Genomic DNA, 23,572 nt, shown 5'->3' on the forward strand with positions numbered 1-23,572 from the left:
GACCATAAGTTTGCTCATCATATCTAATCACTTTGTTTATCTGCTTAACACCAAGGAGCAAACAGGATTATTTAATAGAATTAATGCATTTTTACTATATTATCAAGAGCCCCACCCTCACACCAGCACATCTGACCCAGGGGTCATGAAATTCACTACTCTGGAAGAAGCACTCTTGCTCATCATAACTATACACTTAGCTTCATTGCTTTTTTAACCAGAAGCAGAAAGGAATATTTTCAAATAAATTTTGCTTTTTCACTTTATAATCAATAGAAGCCCCCCCCCCCCTCACCAGAACCCTTAAATCTGGGGTCATAAAATTCACAATTTTGGAAGAGGCATCCTTGCCTATCATAACAATGTACTTAGTTTGTTTAAACAATACCCAGGGGCAGAGAAGAAGTTTTTCAAAGAAATAATTCACCTTCACTACAGGATCTATATAGCCCCGCCCTAGCACCAGAACTCCTGTCCCCGGGGCCATGAATTTCACAATTTTGGAAGAGGCATCATTGCTTATCATAACAATGTACTTAGTTTGTTTGAATAATACCCAGGGGCAGAGAAAAAGATTCTTAAAGAATTAAAACATTTTCACATTAAATCAATAGAGCCCCGCTCTAACACCAGAACCCCTGATCCAGGAGCCACGAATTTCACAATTTTGGAAGAGGCATCCTTGCTTATCAAAACTATGTATTTAATTTGTTTCAATAATACCCAGGAGCAGAGAAGTAGATTTTCAAAGAAGTAATGCATTTTCACTATATAATCAATAGAGCCCCACCCTTACACCAGAACCCCTGCCCCTGGGGCCATGAAATTCACAATTCTGAAAGAGGCACTCTTCCTCATCATAACTATGTACTTAGTTACTGTATTTAATACCCAGGAGCAGAGAAGAAGATTTTCAAAGAACTAATGCATTTTCACTATATAATCAATAGAGCCCCGCCCTAACACCAGAACCCCTGACCCTCGGGCCATGAATTTCACAATTTTGGAAGAGGCACTCTTACTCATCATAACTATATACTTAGTTAGTTTATTTAATACCCAGGAGCAGAGAAGAAGATTTTCAAAGAAATAATGCACTTTCACTATATAATCTATATAACCCCTCCCTAGCACCAGAACCCCTGACCCTGGGGCCATGAATTTCACAATTTTGGTAGAGGGCTCAATGCTTATTACAATCATGCCAACAGTTTGACTGCTTGATGTCCAGGAGTAAAGAAGAAGATTTTTAAAGATTGCATTAATTTTGGTGGTTTTAGCCCCACCCCTCAGGCCCCAGGGGAGCAGGGATCATGGAATTCACAATTTTTGTTCCCCTTGACCCATAGATGCTATATGCCAAATTTGGTTGAAATTGGTTGAGAAGTTTCAGAGAAGAAGCTAAAAATGTTCAAATGTTAACGCACATCGCACGACGCACGTCGCACGACGCACGCCGACGGACAAAAACGGATAGCAATAGGTCACCTGAGTGACTCAGGTGACCTAAAAAGCCAACGAGAAGTGGGTCGCCCGCGTGGCGCAGTGGTTAGAGCATCCGCTCTAGAGTCGTGGAGGAAGGAGCTGATCCTTACGTCGCTGGTTCGAATCCACTGCGGGACGTGGAGGCCGATCCTTCGGATGAGACAGTATAAACCGGATCCCATGTCGCAGTAGGTGTTGGCACGAAAAAGTTCCCTCACTGCTCAATGGCCCTCAGTGCCGAACATAGGTATAAATTTGCAGCCCTCCACCGGCAAGTGATGGCGTCTCCATATGGGTGAAAAATTCTCGAGAGGGACGCTAAACAACAAACAAACGAGAAGTGTTGAATAACACGTAAAGGATCAAAAGCCGCGAAAAAATACGAAGATATTTTGAAACACTCCCAATTTCATACAAACGTTCTCATAAATCAATATTACAGTGTGATAAATATTTTATATAAATGAATTTTCTTTACATATTTTCAAGAATAAGCAATCAAATCTACATATGTATATATCCGTATTTGCATTTACAATGTAAAAATTGTGTATAAGAAGATCGTTATGTGGATGTTTACAGTAATAGAAAATAAAAAAAATAAAATCTGACCCAATTTTCAAGTAAGTTAGGATGAAAATCTTAACTCTGAATTTATGTAAAAATATGAAAGGTGAAAGCTACTTCTTTGACATTTCTTTCTCCATCTGCAAATTTTTTCCATTTCTTCCACCCCCTTCTTTTTTCCTATAGCGGGGGATGCAAATTCTCTGAATAAGCTATAGTTTGCTTTTATTGAATTGTTGTTTTTAAATAAATTGTATTTAACCTTAAAAATTATAATCATTATTATAATTCTTATTTACTGCATAATCCCCTTAATTTTCATAATACTGGGTTGAAAAATTGCCTATATTAAATCTGTAAATGAACCTTTACAACTAATTCTGAATTTGCGAGTGTTTTTGACAAAAGACTACAAATAGATAAATAAACACTTCATTGTGACACTGCTAAAGTAACTGAAGTTTCAATTTACATTCTTATGAAACTGTTCTTTATATATATATATATATATATATATATATATATATATATATATATATATATATATATATATATATATATATATATATATATATATATATATATATATATATATATGATAATTATTAGGGATGTCAATTTTGTCAATAATTCATATTCGAATATTCAATGAAAGTATTCGAATATATTCGAATATTCGATAAAATCTGGTTTATTTTAAATATGCATCATCCTACTTTCATGAAAGGTTTAGCGTAGGTATTCTAATATAGGAAGTAAAATTGTATGAAGACTTTTGTAGGTGTACAATAATGTAGAAATGTATAATTTAACAAATGATACATATACATGTGTATTTATAGTAGCTCCAACTGAGGAACCAGTCGTCCTACCAAAGGCAGGATAGTCGTATACTTTTTTCAGATTTCAATGCATGTAATTAATTACAATTATCAGCCTAATAAGAGATATGATTTAATGTTTGATACAATGTTTTTAAAATATAAACAATTTTTTTCATAGACAATTTTCCCAGGTAATTAACTAATTTCCCGATAATAAAATATAAAATTCAAGATTATGTACAACCCGAGATAATCAAGTAATTAACACATTTATTCTGAAATTGAGCCCTTTACAATATTAATTACAGACTAATTCTATCGGACATTCATTCAATGATCAATTAAATTTATTTTGATAAGTATACTCTTCACGTCTTTTAGACATTCTAAGAAGGTTTTCATTTTGTCCCCGATTTTAGATCCGATGGTATTTAACTAATAAAAACTAGGAAAGTACGTTTTGTATTATATATAAAGCATTAATGTACAGTGTATAATTCTTTTACACCTTACTCAAAACAAAATAATTTAGTAGATCTATAAGAAAGTAGTGAAGAAAGTCAGCCGATCGAAATTGATCGCGAGTAAATTAAACGGGGATGATTCCATCAATGTTCTAATCAAAATTTATTAATTACAGTACCTTTTTTATGAAATCTGAAAAAAACACCGAATATTCGAATCTTAAATTCATATTCGAATATCAGCTCATCGAATGAATATTCGAATATTCATTGACATCCCTAATATTTATTTAACAAATTAGCGAAATATAGGGATTTGGGTTTAGCATATACATATGCAAGTCACAAGTTTTTATCCACAGGCATTTGACGTCATATTTTTTACATATCACAAAAATACTACTCTAAAAGATTTATAATATAGATTTACAGAAGGAAAAATGTACGACGTCAAGTTCCTGCGAGTCAGTCGACTTACTTTCACAATGATTCTAAATATCTGGTTTAAAATGCTTAACTCTAGTACTGGTCAATGTTCTTGAATAATTCAGATGATTTCATTTTAGGAATTGTTAAAATACATTTTACCTTTCAGAACTTCTGTACATGTATATAGTTTAAAAGGGAAAAGGGAAGCTTTTGAAGAAAATGAATTCATATTTTTGTAATCAAAGTGTTTTTTTTCTGAAAAGATAATATTATTTAATTGAATGAGATTTCAAATATAAAGTATGACCTAGACGACCCAATTCTAGAGTATCTATCAAATGTTTTTGAATTACAAAATATAGATTTACTTATGAACAGAAACACCTAGATAATACCCCCCCCCCCCCCAAAGGAAACAATTTATTAAATTTTTAACAATGAAATATATAGAGATATGTTTTTCGTGAATGAAAGATATGACAAGACATGACGATGTTTTGATAAAATTCACCACAGGAAAATCAAATGCATTTGAGTTATGCATAGGTAGTGTTTAATTTGTGAAATCAGACATTATTTTTGTCTTTGCTAGATTTAAGTAAAGTATATCTCATAGACATATGCCCCATTTGTATAAATTATATGTGAGTATGGAATTTTAAATGACATTAATACTTGCAGTAATTTAGGTAAAAAAATAAAGATATATAATGAAAGAACAGTGATCGGACCCTTGAGAATTCCAGAGGTGGGATCAGGTGCCTAGGGGGAGTAAGCACCCTCTGTCGACCGACCACACCCACCGTGAGCCCTGTTTTGATCACCTAGCCGGATTAATCCGTAGTAAAATTTAGCATAAACATTTAATTCAGATAATTTGTGTCCCCTGCTTAAGGAAAAAAGAGCATGCACGGATCTAGAGCGGGGGGGGGGGGGGACCCCCCCCCCCAGAATTTTCAGATTTATTAAATGTATATATTGAAGCAAATAAAACCAGAAGTCTCTGATGAGACTGTAGCTCTACTGGTTGTACTTATAAAGGAAGATAAAAGTAGCACTTGGACTTGAAACTTTAATTTGCAACAGCAATAAATAGTATAATGATCCTTGGTTTAGTCTGTTGTTTTTTTTTGGCAAGATTTATTGCAATCAGAATAAAACTGTAGGAGGAGTAGCCCTTCAAAATAATTTTACAGAAATTTTGATTTAAGTATCCATGGTAACATCATTCAACAAAATCAAAAAGCAATAATGACAATTATGTATCTCAGTGTAGTCTACTTGCATGCCGTTATACTGAAATCAGACAAAACATGTAGGAGGAGTAGCGTTTTGAAAGTATTTCAAAAAATTCCTATTTTTAGTAATCATAACAACACCGTTCATCAAAATCCAAAACTGGTACAGAGAATTATGTATCTTAGTGTTGTCTACTTGTGTGTCAAAGTATACTAAAATCAGACCAAAACTGTAGGAGGAGTAGCATTTTGAAAGTATTTCAAGGAAATTTCTATTTTTAGTAACCATGGCAACACCGTTCGTCAAAATCCAAAACGGATAAACAGAATTATGTATCTTAGTGTAGTCTACTTGTGTGCCAAGTTATATTGAAAAGTGATCAAAACTGTAGGCGGAGTAGCGTTTTGAATGTATTTCACAGAAATTTCTATTTTTAGTAACCATGGCAACACCGTTCATTGAAATCAAAAACCAATAAACAGAATTATGTATCTTAGTATAGTCTACTTGTGTGCCAAGTTATAATGAAATCAGATCAAAACTGTAGGAAGAGTAGGGTTTTGAAAGTTTTTCACCGAAACTTCTATTTTTAGTAACCATGGTAACACTGTTCATTGAATTCAAAAACCGATACACAGAATTATGTATCCTAGTATAGTCTACTTTTGTGCCAAGTTATATTGAAATCAGACTAAAACTGTCGGAGAAGTAGCGTTTTGAAAAATTGTTTACAGACGGACAGACAGTCAGACAGCTAGACGGACGGACACCTAACTATCGCATAATCTCTTCAGGTCTCTGACCAGTACGGCTAAAAATGACTTAACCCCCCCCCCCCTTAGAAAACGTGGACCCCTGTTAAGAAATGTTGGGAAAAGAGGTGTTTTTTTTTGTTTTGTTTTGTTTTTTTGTAAAGAAATTTCCGAGTTGAAATTAGGAAATTATTTAGATTTGGTTGCTTGTTCTTTTAATTATGTACAGAAGACTCCTTTTATATACTAGTAAAATATTCATCACACTGTAATAATGATTTTATGAGAACGTTTGCATATGCCACACATAAATGCTTGAATGAAGTTGTATGTTATTCACCACTTCTCATTGGCCTTCTTCTAAATATATGTTTTTCGTTTTACCAACAAATACCTGTGCTTTGTTCTAAAATATCACAGATTTCCACTGTCCTTGTAACGTCCAATTTTTCGTTCTTGACACGTTCGATATTGTTAAAATTTTACACAACACACTGTGTCTAAATATTTAGCCTTTTCTAAACAGTTCTAACAAATTTACCATGTAAAGTCCGCCAACAACCTGTATTGTATGTAATAACTCTTTAACAATTTAAGAAGGTTTTATCCTCTCTGTTCATAAGGTTATTTATCGTTCACAGTTATGCTCGAGTAGTTACGATTGAACTCTCCACAGCCCCTTTGCTAAAAATAGTACCAAGCGACTTTTAATGCTCTAAACTTTGACCGTAATCGATGCCAAGAAATTTCCAATTGTCTTTTGAAAAAAAAAATACCCCTCCCATTGTCTTTACTGTGATTGTCTATAATATTCGAAGAAAATATTCATTATTTTTTTAAATCTGCTGATTTGTTTGTTCTTGGCGTTGGCTTAAAGATACATTAAGTTTGCATGGTCACTTTGTACCTGTTTGGATGATATGATCAATCTTAATATAACATTTCTTGAGTTTGCATTGTGGTAAGTTTCTCGATTATAAAACATATGACTTCACATACACATTATCTAAACCTGTCATCAAACAATTTAAGATATTTAATAATATGGTTCGAAAATCGTTGATTGGGAAACTGGTTACACTTGAAGACAAATCATCATCTGAATTACAGCAAAAATATGAAATATTCGTATAATTATTATTAATGATATCAATATATTATTATATTTATTAATAATTTGTTCTCAACTGAAAGCCCTTTCCCTTGATTTCATAGAAATTCTTTGAAATCATGAAAGAGTTTTTGCAAAGACATATAAACAGGTGTAAAAATAAATGCAAGTTTATTGGTTGTGTTGACAAGAACAATTGCTATCTGCGAAAGACACGTTTCATTCTGGATTGAAAAATGTCGATCACTCGCTGGAAACATTTCATATTTGTTCGAACTGAAGTTTCTTCAATTTGCACAAGGACTTCTTTACATAGTTCTTCTGTGTTGTGATTCATAGTTAACGATGTTTCAAAGAACAGGCACTTGTGAATGTCGGCAACTTTAATGGCATCTGAAAGAACAAAAAATGAAGGGATACAAATGAACTTAACACTGAAAGAAGGTTAAAAAATGATAATCAGGAAACAAACTTTAAAAATTATTCCAATGTGTTAAACTTACCATTCGTAGACACCTTCCGGTATCGAATTAAGTCAGATTTGTTTGCTACAAGAAATATAGGCACATCTTCTCGATGACTTCGACGAATATTTTGCACACAAAGTTTGGCAAACTGGAACGATGCTTTGTCGGACACAGAAAACATGACAACACATGCGTCCGCGTCATCTATGTCCTGTGAAATCTAAATGAAAAATAAAACTTATTATCAAAACTCTCATTTATTTCTGTAACTAAAGAAAATGTTTGCAAAATCAGGTAATACATGGTATATAACCACAAGGACTCTCACCGTTTCTGGACATATCTCCTTATTTTCGATTGTTAAGCACATGTCGGAGTTAGTATTTTCACACAAAACACTGCTGCTTTGCTGCCCTAAAAATATGTATGTGTTAAAATTTCAAATATATAAATGCCGAATAGTGAAAGTAAATGACTCATAATAGTTTGTAAAAAATATTTTGAACAAGTTCGTTAAAAAGAAAGATCTGTGATAAAAATCTTAAATAAAAAAAAAAAATATACCGAATTTTGAAAGTAAATTACTGATTAAAGTCTGCAAAATTACCTTGAACAAATTCTTTTAGCGATTTAAATAAATGCAAAAATGTCGTCTTTCCAACATTCTTCTTCCCATAAACTTCAATAAGTTTTGTTCTTTCTTTTCTCTCCTCGTAAGAAGTATCCCTCCATTTCAAGAATTTGTCTTCTTTGGGCAAGGTTGTTGTTTCCTTACTTTTACTAGGTCTTTTCTGTCTTCGAACTGCTATGCTGCTTTTGAGAAGAAGACCTCTCGATCTGTTATGGGTAAAACTTCTTTTATTGTGGGCATTTAATGCATCTGAACAGCTGAATCTCCGATTTTTAAGATTGGGCCTAATATCTCCAGCTTCAGGTATTTTGGAATTGTGCATAGATATTGATCGCGATTTGCTCTCATCCCCGTTGCATTTTTGTTGATGCACAAAACTACAAGACTTCAAATTGTCTCCATCTTCTAGCGTTAAATTGTCTATAGCTGAACATAACACACCTTTCCGTAAGGAAGAAATGCGTCTGTGATTCTTTGTGATCGGCATGTTGATGCAATACCATCTTGACTGTAACTTCTATCTTTTATAGGTAAGCTGATAACGTAGGCACGTCAGAAAAACAATTAAGGTGATTATATATTTGATGAGATATTTAAAAGACGATAGTAAACAATTACCATCACATTAGTTTATTCACTGGTGTAAATATACAATGCATGGCAATTGGATATAATTTGTTTTTCTTGTGTTTGTTTTCAAAATTTCAAACAAGAAACACACACAAGCAGAAAATATTATTATGGCGTAACTTTTGGCATTTTTACCAAAACAAATGAACCGTGAATAAAGCATGTATCAATATATGTTGTGTAGCTAGCTTTAAAACAAAGGGTGTGCAACAGATGTGTAACATAAAGATTAAAGTCGCTGACATAAATAAAAAGCTTGATTTAGTACACTAAAAATACTTCACACCCTTCTAATTCAATAAATGTAGTCATACAGAGATCATGATGCCACTTTACACATTTTGTATTGTATCACTTACATACCAAACATCATAATGATCATATGGATAACAGACAAAAAAAACTTTTACATGTACAATTATTCTGGTAAAAAAAAAGAAGAAACACTTAAACTCAAGGAATCAAAGGTCTCAGGGACATATGTGTATAATCACACATCATCCAATGATGAAACAGTCACAAGCAAAATATCATAATTCTAGACTGAAAACATTCTTTTTCTGACAGACGTACTTGTTCAAATTCATTATCAATTTGCATTATTTGGAGGTCGAAACACATTGTTGATTTATGATGTAGCAAATACCTCTGTATGCCAAATATTTTATAAAGCACTGCCAGAAAGAAAGAAAACCAGTTCTTTCTTGGACATGCTTTCTATCAAATCTACAAGCAATCTTTGAGTTCAAAGGCCAAGGTAATATGTAGGTCATGTTGGTACATAAGACATCCTTTTACAGCGACACACAGATTCCAAACACATGAAGCCTTGACTGAAAGACAACACAAACTTTCTGCTGAACATATTTTCATAGTGACAAATTGAGAAATTGAGAAAAAAAAGCGATAATTTTAATTTGGAGAAAATGGGCAGGGTCAAATGTAGTTTATTTTGCTTCGTCTTATCATAAACGTGCCAAAGAGTGCAACTGTTTTGCCATAAAGGTCAACCATCACTTTATATCAATGATTTAATTTAATAGTATTAATGGATTTAAAACATATGCTTCTTTTTAAATCTTTTTTACCGTACGATTTCAAAGAATTGAAGTAAAAGTAAGCTTACAGATAAAGATTGATCTGCTATGATGTCCGGGCATCCTGTCCATGCCTGATTTAGTCCGCCACAATCTCTGCCTGGTAACTTAGTCTTCAGATGGTCGCCCACCTTCCCCGCATGTTTCGACCCTAAACCCTGACATCCTCCAGTTGTTGGGTCGACAGCAGTGGCCAAACTACTTCTCGTTGGTTCCAGACATTCAGATCAGCTCCTATCGTCTGTGCCATACCCAGCACAACGATTCTTTTGCTGCATCTGCTAGTTGTTGCACAGCAATTCTCCACAATGATGACACCATCCAACACTGATTTAGAAAACTCCTAAACCCGACAGAATTGCCTTCCAACCCATAAAAGCCCCAGCTTATTGAGCTCTGCCGCCAGCATATTCTTCCGGCATATTCAACCTCTCTTCTCACCTCCCCTGAACCATCCTCCTTCTCTTGGTCTTGTTAGCATTTGATTGTGGAAATGGTAGTATGTGACACAACCAACCCTTTCTCTGCCTTTACATGTGTTGCCAATAACCTTTTGGTCTTTAATGAAGTTCGTGTAAAGTTTAATTGATAAATAGGATTAAACAATTTCAAGATTTTGTGTTGCTTATGGGGTTATAAAAAAAAACTTGGAAACATAGGAGAATATACATGAGGGGCTTTGACGATTTTTTTTTTTAACAATTAACACAACTTTTTAATATCTCCTTTTATCTTTATGTGTATATAATAAAGAAAAGAAACAAGTAAGTACTAGACGATGAAGCACATGTTGTATTTACAAAATGAATTATTGCGTATATTAAACCCGATAGCAAACAAAGGATAACTGCACTTAAGACTGGGTTTTGGGTCTTTTTCCGCCGCTTCTGCTGCTTTTATATCTTAACCTTCTTTCACTTTTGTATATTCACTATGGAATTCTATCAATTTGGCACCAAATTTAAATGTAAAAAATGATTTTAGACTGTGATACAATAGAATAATTCTCTGATTTTTGTCCCTACTCTTTGTCAAATATAGAGATTTTACACTTACCTGCCCTTGATTAAACATTAGGTATGCATGAGAGGTGGAGCTAACATTTTAAGAATGGCTCTAAAATTAGACTAGATAAATAACAATGACATGTGTTAAAATACGTGATCACTCTTTCCCATCTCTCTCTTTATCCTGTATGGCACAAGTACACTACTAAAGTATTTACAAATTTTCCAAAACGAAATTAACAATATGAGCACGTACATGTAAGTAAAGAATATTTTGAATCGATGCCTGACAATTCAACGTGTTCGAGAAGAGTGTCCTAGTTAGCACAAAACATGCTATCGTACAGGTCACGTGACGGAATTCAGTATTCACAGAGTTACCTAAGGTAGGACATCACGTGGTGAATTATAATATTCAACATGCATGCCGTAGCCCTTGGTTACAACAGTGAGAGCGAATGTAAGAAGAAGCAGTTTTTTCTCTTTTAAACCATGAGCGCATGTTTGTCTATTAATCTCCTTTTGACACAATATTATTAATGCAAATATACAACTACTGTTAAACGGAGAACAATAGACAAACATGCGCTGACTATGTACAAAGTCAGTGAATAAGTGGGCGTCCTCATTATCGTACGGAGATTCACGATATTGTGATGACCCCACCTTTGAAAATAGCTTCGTACTTCGTAAATACATACTTTTATTTAATGTAATTACGTAAAGTTTTAGATTACATGTTGACCATTCCTGCAATTAAAAGAAAAATGCTTGTTTTGAAAGTTTATTTTTTCGCAATTTTCGCATGTCCTTAAGTGCAGTCATCCTTGGTGATAATGATAACTGACAGTTAGTATGATGTATTGTGAGGTGCTTGGATGAACGAGGATTTTTTTCACATTGTTGCACAAAAAGGTCGCACAGTACTACATTCGTAATGGAGTGCCGCGCAATTCAGAAGTGAAATATCTATAGCAGTACGTGATATTCGCTTTTGGAATAAATAATTGATTAGTTTATTTGAATATCATTTATTTTAAATACTTAATGCTCCTGTTAATATTTACATATCCGACTGTTTTACCTTTCCATTGATAACTAAAGTAAGGTGTGATAATTTCTCGATATTAACAACTAAATGTAAATTTCGCCAAATATAAAAGGTCAAGTGCCTAATATGCATGTCAATCTCCCGGGGTGTCAATGTTTCTGAAGTCAGTTGGCAGGGACTATGGAAATTAACATGGAATGCACCGTGTATTTCTATTCTATTAGACAACATTTTTGAAAATTTATAATATTATTCATAATTAAAAATTACTTAAAATATATTGTACGATTTTTCCATTTGTATTGTATATTTCTATCTGGAAAATTATATAATACAATTGGAAAAAATGATACAAATTGAAAATTATATAATACAAATGGAAAATTTTAACATACAATTGGAAAATTATAGAATAGAAATAAAAAATAATGGAATACAAATGGAAATTTATATAATACAAATGAAAACTATACAATTCAAATGGACAATAATGGAATATAAAAAGAAAAGTATAGAATATAAATCAAAATTATACAATACAAATGAAAAACTGTACAAGTACAAGTGAAAAATTTTACTAATTCAAATAGAAATTTATGGAAAATAAATGGAAAATTATAGAATATATCAAAAGTATACAAAACAAATGAAAAATACAATTCGAACGGATATTTATGGAATATAAATGGAAAATTATAGAATACAAATAAAAATTATAGAAATGGAAATTATATAATGAAATTGGAAAATAGTACAATAACAAGAGGCCCATGGGCCACATCGCTCACCTGAGCACATTGGCTAGACACAAATCAGTTCAGTATTGAAAAGATTACGGGGGGGGGGGGGGGGGGTGAATTTTAAACTACCTGGTGATGCTTTCATGTCAATATAACAAATGGCTTTGTTGTACTTCAGAAGATTTTAAATTTTTTTTTCCCATACATTCCTTTGTAAAAATTTGATCCCGCATTGTGGCTCCTCCCTATCCCAGAGGTCATCATTTGAACAAACTTGAATCTACACTACCCGAGGATGCTTCCATGTCAATATGACTAAACATAGCTTTTCTGTTCTTGAGAAGAAATATTTTTTCTATGTGTTCCTATGTAAAACTTTCGATCCCCAATGGACCCCACCCTACCCCTGGGGGTTATCATTTGAACAAAAATTGAATTTACACTACTTAAGGATGCTTCCATATCAAAATGACTAAACATGATTTTCATTTCTTGAGAAGAAGATATTTTCCAATATGTTCCTATGTAAAATTTTTGATCCCCCATTGTGGCCCATCCCTATCCCCGGGGGTCATCATTTTAACAAACTTGAATCTACACTACCTGAGGATGCTTCCATATTAAAATGACTAATCATGGCTTCGCAGTTCTTCATCAGAAGATACCTTTCTATATATTTCTATTTCAGACATTGATCCTCCATTGTGGCCCCGCCCTACCCCAGGGGGTCATGATTTGAACAAACTTAAATCTACACTACCTGAGGATACTTCCATATAAATATGATCAATCAGGGCTTTGCTGTTCCTGAGAAGAGAATTTTTAAAGATTTTTCCTATATATTTCTATGTAAAACTTTGATCCTCCATTGTGGCCCCGCCCTACCCCCGGGGGTCATGATTTGAACAAACTTGAATCTACACTACCTGAGGATGCTTCCATATAAATATGACCAATTAGGGTTTTGTTGTTCTTGAGAAGATTTTTAAAGATTTTTTCTATATATTTCTATGTAAAACTTTGATCCTCCATTGTGGCCCCACCCTACCCCCGGGGGTCATGATTTGAACAAACTTGAATCTACACTATCTGAGGATGCTTCCATATAAACATGACTCATCATGGCTTTGCTGTTCTTAAGAAGAAGATTTTTAAAGGTTTTTCCTATATATTTCTATGTTAAACTTGTTAAACTTTGATCCTCCATTGTGGCCCCGCCCTACCCCCGGGGGTCATGATTTGAAGAAATTTGAATCTACACTACCTGAGGATGCTTCCACATGAGTTTCATCTTCCCTGGCTTTGTGGTTCTTGAGAAGAAAAGATTTTTGAAAGATGCTATTAATTTTTCACTAATTCTTTATTATCTCCCCTTGAAAGAGGGCGTGGCCCTTCATTTGAAGAAACTTGAATCCCCTTCACCCAAGGATACTTTGTGGCAAGTTTGGTTGAAATTGGCCCAGTGGTTCTTGAGAAGAAGTTGAAAATGTGAATAGTTTACAGACGGACGGACGGACGGACAGACAGACGGACTACAGACAAAATGTGATCAGAAAGCTCACTTGAGCCTTCGGATAAGGTGAGGTGAAAATGGAAAAGATCTAGTATTGCAATGGTTGACAAGCCATACATATAAAGCTTCAAGATACTGATGATAATCAGACGGCTAAGCTAAAATTGATTGGTCAAAAATATGTACGTGTATGTGAAGTATATATATTTATAGCAACTTTCAGTTATCGTTCTTGGCCCTCCTTATATGGAAATCGTCCAGACCTGTGAATGCTCTGGCATACCCTGGTCGTCATTAACTTCGTCTTTGCTTTCCTTGCTTTTTGTCAGTGAATTTTCGAGGTTATTTCACTCTGCTGGAGTTTCACACATGCAAGGTTCAACGTCCACACCCCAAAGAAAACCGTAAATGTCATAGTTTCCTCCATCCAAGAGCTGAAGAGGACTTATCGCATGTTTCTAAATTATTTGAAATTAAAAGTGTAAAACGTTCATTGTGACTACAGTTTATAAATTTTGTGTTTTTACTGCGGATAAACCGCGGTAATTAATCAATTATTGACTCAAATGAAAACCCCTGATTTAAAAATCTAAGTTAATTAGATAGCGATCACGTGACCCTGTGACGTCAAAGGCGACAATGGCTGATCAGCTCTTCACGTTAATCTTACGAAAATATACGCGATACAACCTGAATTTTCTTCGTTTTGGACGAGCAAATCACTTATTTTATCGATAAGAAGTTGAATATCCAACCTTATATGTTACAATTGTCAGCAAGAAAAAATCTGAAAAATCTGTTAACATTGTAAAAATAGCAGCGACGATAGCGAGGGAGACGCGGCGAAGACGAAGAAACTCGCCATCAGAATACGATTTGATTTGTCATCTTATCACATTAATTTACGTATTTGATTCACAAATTTAACATTATATAATTTGTTGTTCTTCGTTTTTAACATAATATTAATTTATGTAAGTCTTCATATGTATTTTAAAGGATGGCGATCTTGAAAAATAATTTCCCGATCACGAAACATTGCCGTAATCAGAGCTACAGATTCTAAATGTTTGGAATAAAAAAAGAAAATATCTCAAAAACCTTATACCTCAGAACTAGTTAATGTTTCTATAGTAATTGAAAAGCACGTTAGAAATTAATTTTTTCAGCATTTTTCGTAATTAAGCTGCATTTGTCGTTGATAACTCCGTAAATAGTGTGTATATTCTCATCTCTCTATCACTGAATTGTCGCCTATGACGTCAGAGCAGTATTTCGCCGAAATCCGACTGAAATATGCATATTGCCGTATTTGAATTTCAACTCCCAATATCTCTTAAAATATGCTTTCAACAAAGTTTATTGTATTCAGTATTTTAATAAACAAGGTTGTAGATAATATTTTTCATAAAATTACGATTTTTGAAAAATCATGCGATAAGTCCTTTAACGTCATAATCTTTTCGATCTATTTGTCCATACGATTAGCTATTCAAGAATTGACACCTTTATGATATCACAGTATCCCGCTTTTTAATTAGTGAAGAATTTTACTGACGTGGGGGATTTTATCACTTAACTACGACTGTTTTTGAATGAATTAAATAGTAAATATGTAAATAGCTTATAATTGCGTTTTATTTACAAGGGAGTAAGTAACGTGAAAAAAGACTGAGTTTGAGTTTTGGAAATATCAAGGAATTAAGAAAATCAAATTATATAATATTCTGTTAAAAAGAGACTATTTCAAAAACTTCTTTTAGAGACTGGGTGATCAAAAAATTACCCAACAGATCCATCTAAAAATATAAAATATGGAATTTTTTTCTATCCAGAAACTACATGTATAAGTATTTAAATAAAGAAAAAAAACATGTTGTAGCTATAATATTTAATGCAGTTTCCTATATTTTAACACAGAACTCTTCTTTTTCAGAGAGCTTTAAAAATAGTCGGAAATTTGCATTTAAGCACATTATTTTTCGATAAAAACACGTTGTCCAAAATAGTACCGGATATCCTCGTAAAAATATAGAATAGTGGAAAGAATAGAATAATATTCATTACAAAATCAGGGCCCAAATGGGTATTATACATATAACATACATAATTATAGATAAAGTATATATACATTGAAGAGTAATTCTTTCAGTTAGTACATTGGTGCTGTTTCATATGAAGACATATGTAGGTATAATTAATCTAAGATACATATGCATATTCAATCTATACCTAATGAATGTGTTGAACTACATGTGTAAATCAAATTTAACTGCAATGGACAGCAAGAGTCAGTGCTGAAGGATAGTACATGTATATTATTTTAGGAATGACTCTAATTTTTGGCCAAATTATTCGAGTATAACCTGGTTTGGGTCAGTTTACGCTTTATAATCCGCGAAGCGGATTATAAAACAGCGTAAACTGACCCAAACCAGGTTATACTCGAATAATTTGGCCAAGAATTAGTCATTCCTTATAATTTAATTTTAAAATCATTAAATAACTATGGGTGTAAAATTTCGTTGCTTTTTATTAGTTCAAATTTGTTGCTCAATAATAGTAACGGAAGTGATGGGAAGCGAGGGGAGGTAAAAACTGATACATAGGCCTAGCAGCCTTGTTGTTTGTTTACATGTGGTAAGATCGAATTATTGTTTGAAGTTAAAGGTACATTTATTAAATCTGGAATTTTCCATGAATCCCGAGGACTGGAAATGAGACTGAGGATTGTATGGACACGGATGATTCAGCTGGTTGTCAGGGGTGTGTGTCCCCATACCAAACCAGGTTATACAGATTTGTGTTCCTTTTTGGACATTAACCAATCAGAGGCTAGAATACAAATGAAATTAAATAATTAATTATATTAATTCATCCATTTCTGCCCAATGCAGAGTATATGTTACAGTAATATGATAAATTAATACAGCTGCTATAAATATAAAACATAAAACCATTTAATGGAAATTCAGAGGAACTTTCTACAAAGTCGTGCATAAATTTCAAAATATTTGACACTTCATTTTTCCTATGGTTATGAAGATGGAATATTTTAAGGACAATTCAGCGAAAAAAAGAGTGTTCAGATGGGTGTTTTTGCGTTTTAACTAATTTTAATCAGTTATCCATTATATTCTGTGGCAAAAACAAATCTTTTATGAATCAGAAGACTACCTCATAATTATTGCTGTTTTTTTTTTTTTTAGATTAATGCGATGATTTACATGTTGCAACTCGAGGAGATTATTCACCGAGCCCGAATAAAGGGATGAATATTGTTCTCCGAGGGTTGCTAAATCATCGTATGGACTAAAAAATAACCATCAATAATTGTTTCATTCTTATTCAGTGATAAAATCTTGCCATCTTTCTTGATTGTTAACAGTGTTTGAAGTCCTAGCAAGTGAAAGATCGGGTGCAGGTGAAATAACAACAGAACAATAATATAATTTAGAAGTTTGGTTCCGTGCAGAAAAAAAAGTTATGTTTACCTTTAAGGTCAGGTGCAGGTGAATATAACTTGGTGGTTTATGACTCATCCTTTTCATAAATTATCGTATCAATTTGCAAGTTCTCGATCTATTTTTTGTCCAATGTAGAAAAAAATTAGCTATATTCACCTGGATGGTCTTGTGCAGGTGAGCATATCTTAATATGATTAAAGTTTGCAAATGCAAATTGTTGGGGGGTGGGGGATCAGACATATACATGTATATACGTATATGGTAGAAATAACTAATGAGCACTGATATTAAAATGTGACATTTTTTCCGGAAAATTGTTTCGCCTTTAAGTCAATTCTTTTGAATTTTGCATTAGCGGTTACGTACTGCAGTGATGTACAGGATGTAGAACTGGCTCATATCAAGTATACGTTGGTGTTGTTGAGATTTTAAATTATGCATACATTTGTTGTTATCGAACATATTAATTAAATAACTGTTAAATAAATTGTAATATCAGTAAGTAAATATTGTTTACTACCTGTAGACAGTTCTTGCCTTATATGGTAAATAATTATAAACAAGATGTGTTGTTTATTACAGAATCGCATAGTTTTATTTTCCCTATTCTAGTGCCTGTTTTTGAAATAAAAACAAACTGCAAAAAACAATGCTACAATGTAATAAACCAACAACAACCGAATACATACGCAAAGTGATAATTATTTCCAACTCTGGTTTAGCATCTTTATACAATACCTCTTTCATTATTTTTTTGTCAAGCATTTTTAAGAGAAACAGGTCAAACCCGATAAACATGTGAGTGAAGAGTTGTTTTTTTTTTTTTAAAAATTAATTCAAATAAGAAAAAGCCCCGGTTATTCATCTGCAACTGTTATAGAGATAAAACCATCTGATAGATATAGGAACGGTAGAACGTTTAAATTATATCATGCAAAGATTTTCAAAACATCTGTCACTAAGGAATACTAAATTTTTATGTGATTAGGACATAAAGTATATTATGAATCAAAAGCCTTGTGCCTTTAGTTATGCATATCAAATGTAAAAGGTCAATGCATATATTTGTACAAAATGAAAGTTCAAATGTAAACAAAATTGAAAAAAAATATTTAGAAGATCTGTAGCACCTAGAATATTTTATACATTAGGGGGAGAACTTAATTTTTTTTTTTCAACTTGAAATGTATAAAGTGCCACTTTATAGAAATGTTAATCACGTATTTTCGTAGAGTCATTTTTTTCGCGGTTTGAGGAAATTCGTGGTTGAAAATATTTAATTGGAATAGTATAGCTCCATTTTAACATTTCTTGAGGGTCATGAATTCGTGGGTTTCTTCATTACTATAAAACAACGAAAATTACCCCCATCCCTGCAAAAATCAGTAATTCCAAAGTAAAACAATAGGTTTAATATAGTTCAATATTTAGGACTATTGGTATTTTACATTTTATAGCCATTTTTTTTTAAATAGAGAAAATACTTTTATTTAAATCAAAGTATTCCTATATCAAATTTGGATGTACATGGTCTATAAATGAACTATCATATAACCACTATTGATTAATAATACTGATAAAAAGTCCACGATTACACACAATATTACATTTATAGATATCAATTACTGAAATTGTATTTGGTATATGTAAACTCTTCCGCTAATGTTTAAAATGATACAAATATATCAATATGTGTAAAGTCAGCATTATATATGTATCATAATGGTTAAAATTGATACATAGACCTGGCTGATATCGTGCTTGTGTAAATGCCACTGACATTTTAAATAGTAAAACCCATGCATTTGCTATCCAACATTATTATAAAAATTTCTGTTAAAATGTATTCCAAGTAAATACATGTAAATATTGTTTACAACTTCATGAAGTAGACAGTTCTTGTCTTATATGGTAAATGATTATAAACAAGATGCATTGTTTCTCACAGAGTGCAATATTTCTATTTCCCATATCAAAGTGCCTGTTTTTCAACTGCATTTCATAAAATGTTTATTGCAGTATACGTACGTAGTGATTTGTACGATGAACTTTAACACAAATCAAATTGCAGCAACAACTAATAAATCTGCAGGCCAAGAGCAACAACCAACAAATATACCGTCACTGCATATATTGTTCAATTAACAGCACATATTGTCGTCGGCAAAAAAAATGCAATGTATGTGTAAATATTGTGTACGTGTAAACACAATGTGTGCCCACCCTCACTGCCCAGTATCGCCCCCCAGTTAGGGCTACTCATTTGTTTAGTTTTGTAAATGTTGTTGATGTGTAAATCAAATAGACAGGCATATTATATGAAACACTTTATATATCACAATAGTTCGCGTTTTACCGTTGTATAATTATGAATGTGTAGATTAATATTGTACAAGGAATCTGTAAAAATGCAAAGAGTGAAAATGACATGAAAAAATTGAATTAAATTTAAACGAGGACACGACTATCGTTCGACTAAAATCCCTATTCGACTAAGTTGTCCGAGTAAAATTGACACTCGTTTAAACTCCAACGAAGCAGCTGCAATAAAATGGTATATTTAAACAAGAGATGTTTGTGAAACACTGTCTTATCCACCCCCCCCCAAAAAAAAATCCAAATCCAAGGGGCATAACTCGTCAAAAATTGCTCGATCGTACCCAAAACAGAACTTGACCTAGATATTATGATAAAACTGTATACCAAATTTCATTTCAGTATGTTCAACCTCTGTGAAGAAAATGACAGACAGCAGCAAAGCAATATACCCTCCCTTCTCCGAAGGGGGCACAATTACGAGTTCTTTCTCCTTGTGACGGCACATTTTGTCGTTCTATACATACTGTCGCCGGCGATAATTTGAATCGATCCTCAGTGTACAAACTGTCGTCCATCCATACATTGACGCCGGCGACAATATGTGCCGAGACGAGCCTTTTCCCCATGTACCTCATGAAATATGAAGATAACGAACAATATTCAAACTCAGAGTCCATTAAAACAATACAAATCGGGAGCAGAGCAAACACGGACCTCCAAAAACATCAGAGATGGGATCATGTGCCATGGAGGAATGAGCATCCCCTACCGACCGATCACACCCGCCGTGTGCTCCTTGTCATGGTCGGTAAATAACGGAAAAATCCGTCGACAATTCTATGTGTAGATAATGACCTAACAATTAGTATGAAAAACGTCTGTTAGCATATGTCTTAGTGATAGATTGTATTTGCTGACAAGGTCATTGTATTGACCATAGAACTTACGAAATTATGATTTAAACGAGACGGTTGATATTCTTGTTTCATCAACTTGTTTATCAATAACTTACCTCGTTTTAGAAATTGTTCACACGTAGAGCATGTTCTTGGGTATCGAATCGACCGAGAGATGTACACCCCGTATGCAATTGATAAGGGTATATTCTGCAAACGTCAGGGAAGTTGACAATTGAAAAGTTAAAGTCATCACGTTTATCATAAAGCTTTGTTGTTAGATTACCATTAACGTCTTTTTCTAGTAAAATATCCAAATATAAAACAGTTGTGTCAGACTCTGTGGTATCTTTTATTTCAAGCTCACTGGGATTTATCATGTCGACATATGAATGGAAATAACTATTGTTAATTGATAATTATTATCAATTAACAATAGTTGTGCCGTCGATATATTTAAATGTCAAGTTGAAGGCCACAGCAAGAGATTTCTTTTTCTCATGTATAAGATTTTGAATGAATTCTGCTTAATATGAATACAAAATAGCTCTGCTAACAACGGGGCACAATTTGTAGCTATGGGAATTCCAACAGATTGTTAGAAGACCTGGTCTCCGAAAACCACATAGATATTGTCAGTAAGAAACCCAAGCATCTTTTTTAATATCAACTTCAGAGTACTTGTGTGTACAATCAGAATGTTTTTCAACAAAATAATTTTGCAAATGACCATTGACAAGGTAAGTAAATTAACGAGTTCCATATACCTTATACATCCTTATACATCGATTCACATTGTCGTCTAAGACGCTTTGGATTGAGAACATTCGCACACTTCATCGCCATTTCTAATTATTGCAAAGAATAATTTACTGGGGTCACGTAGAGAGAGTGGGGGTCTCAGAGAGAGAGAGAGAGAGAGTTTCGGTTAGATGTATATGAAATATAAAATTTCATGGAGTTTCTTTTGAGTTTAAAATGACAATTGTATATACAGAGAAGCATTTGATTTTTCTTTTCGTGAACATGCCATCTCACAAATACTGTAGATATGATTTTTTGATATCATCGTCTTCATCGCCCTGAAGGTGAGGATACAATATGTGCATTGAGTGGAGCCACACATTGTCGCCGGCTACAATTGTATAATTTTGCAGCGGATGACAATATGTGCCGATAGACGACAATATGTGCAGTAAGGATAGGTGCATATTGTTGCCGACATATGTACATAATGACAAACTATACCGCCACACCCCCTTACCCCAGTAACACATTCTGAAAACGGTACTTTTGCCCACAAAATGCGCTCACAATGCATATTGTCGTTGACGGTATGTAAGGTGCATTTTGTCGCTCGTTCTGCAGAGACGAAAAAAAAGGTTCATCTCGACCCATACTGTCGCTAGTTTCAACTCCAAAAATTTGAAAAGAACTTGAACATGAAAAATTTAGTCATGACGTGAAAAAAAGAAAAGCATACATTACAAATGCCATCTCTTTAGAAATAAAAATTCTGAAGGGGTTTGATGGGGTGTTCCGGGCATCTCGAAACTTCCCCCTCGGCTAATGTTTTTCTACCATAGTGTTTATTCTTCTCAAATTTGAAGCATATGCTATAATTAAAAAAAAACATATTATCTAAAAGGAAGGGGAGGGAATTTGGTTAAGTTTCATTTGTTCTATTTTTCCAGCAAAACATATTTGTTAATGCAAATAATGAAACAAAACACATTACTACACAAATAGAGGATTGCCATTTAGTTGTTTGCGATCTTCAGAAACCAATTGGTTAATAGCTCCCCTGCTTCCCTGACGTCATTTAGAATAATTATTTGCCATTTATTGATTATTATTTCTTATCTTAGAGGACTTAATCTTTCATGTCCACTTTAATTTGACACTTTTTTTCTCAAAATTTCAGGGTTTTCCGCTCTTCGTAAAGCACAGGAGTTAAATTTCCATAAAAATTTGTAAAAACAAAGCAGAAAGTTTAATAAATTAAAATACAATGAATAAAAAGAAACTAAATTAAGGCACGATATATGCCATTGGGATTTTTTCAGTGTTACATGCCAGTTTTCCAGGGGAAAGGCTACTATACAACAAAATTTAATTTTATTCTTTCATATTTTATAACTTAGGACATCTGCATTGTCACCCTCCAGCGTTTATAAGCTTTGAATTTGTTTAACTAAGTCTAATTCCACAATTAGGAGTTAATATGCAATGTTCGAGTACTATAATTTCAAAAACAATCGATGTTTAAAAATGTAAAAGCATTTTGTCTACTACTTATTATAACCGTTCACGGTAGATCAGTCGGTAGAACGCTCGCTCCGTGATCGGGAGGTCATGAGTTCGAATCTCGGCCGCGACTGACCTAAGTCGATAAACCAGAAGTCTCTGATGAGACTGTGCCTCTACTAGTCTGTTCATATAAGAAAGTAGCACTTGGATTTGAAACTTTGCAACATGCAACAACTAATGCTCTAAATTATTCATCGAAATCTAAAAAAAAAAAACACGATGCACTAAATTATTTATCAAATTGAAGTCCACTTGTGTGCCAAGTTATATTGAAATCAGACCAAAACTGTAGGAGGAGTAGCGTTTTAAAGGAATTTCACAGAAATTTCTATTTTTAGTTACCATGGCAACACTGTTCATCGAAATCAAAAACCGATGCACTAAATTATGTATGCTAGTGAAGTCTACTTGTGTGCCAACTTATATTGAAATCAGACCAAAACTGTAGGAAGAGTGGCGTTTTAAAGGAATTTCACAGAAATTTCTATTTTTAGTAACCAAGGCAACACCTTTCATTGAAATAAAAAACCAAGCACTAAATTATGTACCTTTGTGTAGTCTACTTGTGTGCCA

The 23,572-nt window shown here is 33.4% G+C and overlaps 1 protein-coding gene and 1 long non-coding RNA gene across 2 annotated transcripts; both read right to left on the bottom strand.

Annotated features, from left to right (window-relative positions):
• Positions 1 to 7,070: 7,070 nt before the first annotated feature.
• On the bottom strand, positions 7,071 to 8,456 carry LOC133204752 (ras-like protein family member 11B). The gene is made up of 4 exons (XM_061340493.1): positions 7,946 to 8,456; positions 7,667 to 7,752; positions 7,375 to 7,558; positions 7,071 to 7,264 (listed from the first exon to the last, which is right to left on the bottom strand). Exons 1-4 carry the CDS (start codon positions 8,454 to 8,456, stop codon positions 7,071 to 7,073), a joined length of 975 nt encoding a protein of 324 aa, XP_061196477.1.
• A 122-nt stretch (positions 8,457 to 8,578) lies between these two features.
• On the bottom strand, positions 8,579 to 10,090 carry LOC133171477 (uncharacterized). Its single transcript, XR_009718809.1, has 2 exons — positions 9,726 to 10,090; positions 8,579 to 9,432 (listed from the first exon to the last, which is right to left on the bottom strand). It is a non-coding gene; the product is annotated as an uncharacterized LOC133171477 (long non-coding RNA).
• Between the last annotated feature and the right edge of the window lie 13,482 nt (positions 10,091 to 23,572).

This window comes from Saccostrea echinata, unplaced genomic scaffold (assembly GCF_033153115.1).
Source record: "Saccostrea echinata isolate AGI-Se365-2 ecotype Australia unplaced genomic scaffold, CSIRO_AGI_Sech_v1 ptg000054l, whole genome shotgun sequence".
NCBI classification, from domain to species: domain Eukaryota; kingdom Metazoa; phylum Mollusca; class Bivalvia; order Ostreida; family Ostreidae; genus Saccostrea; species Saccostrea echinata.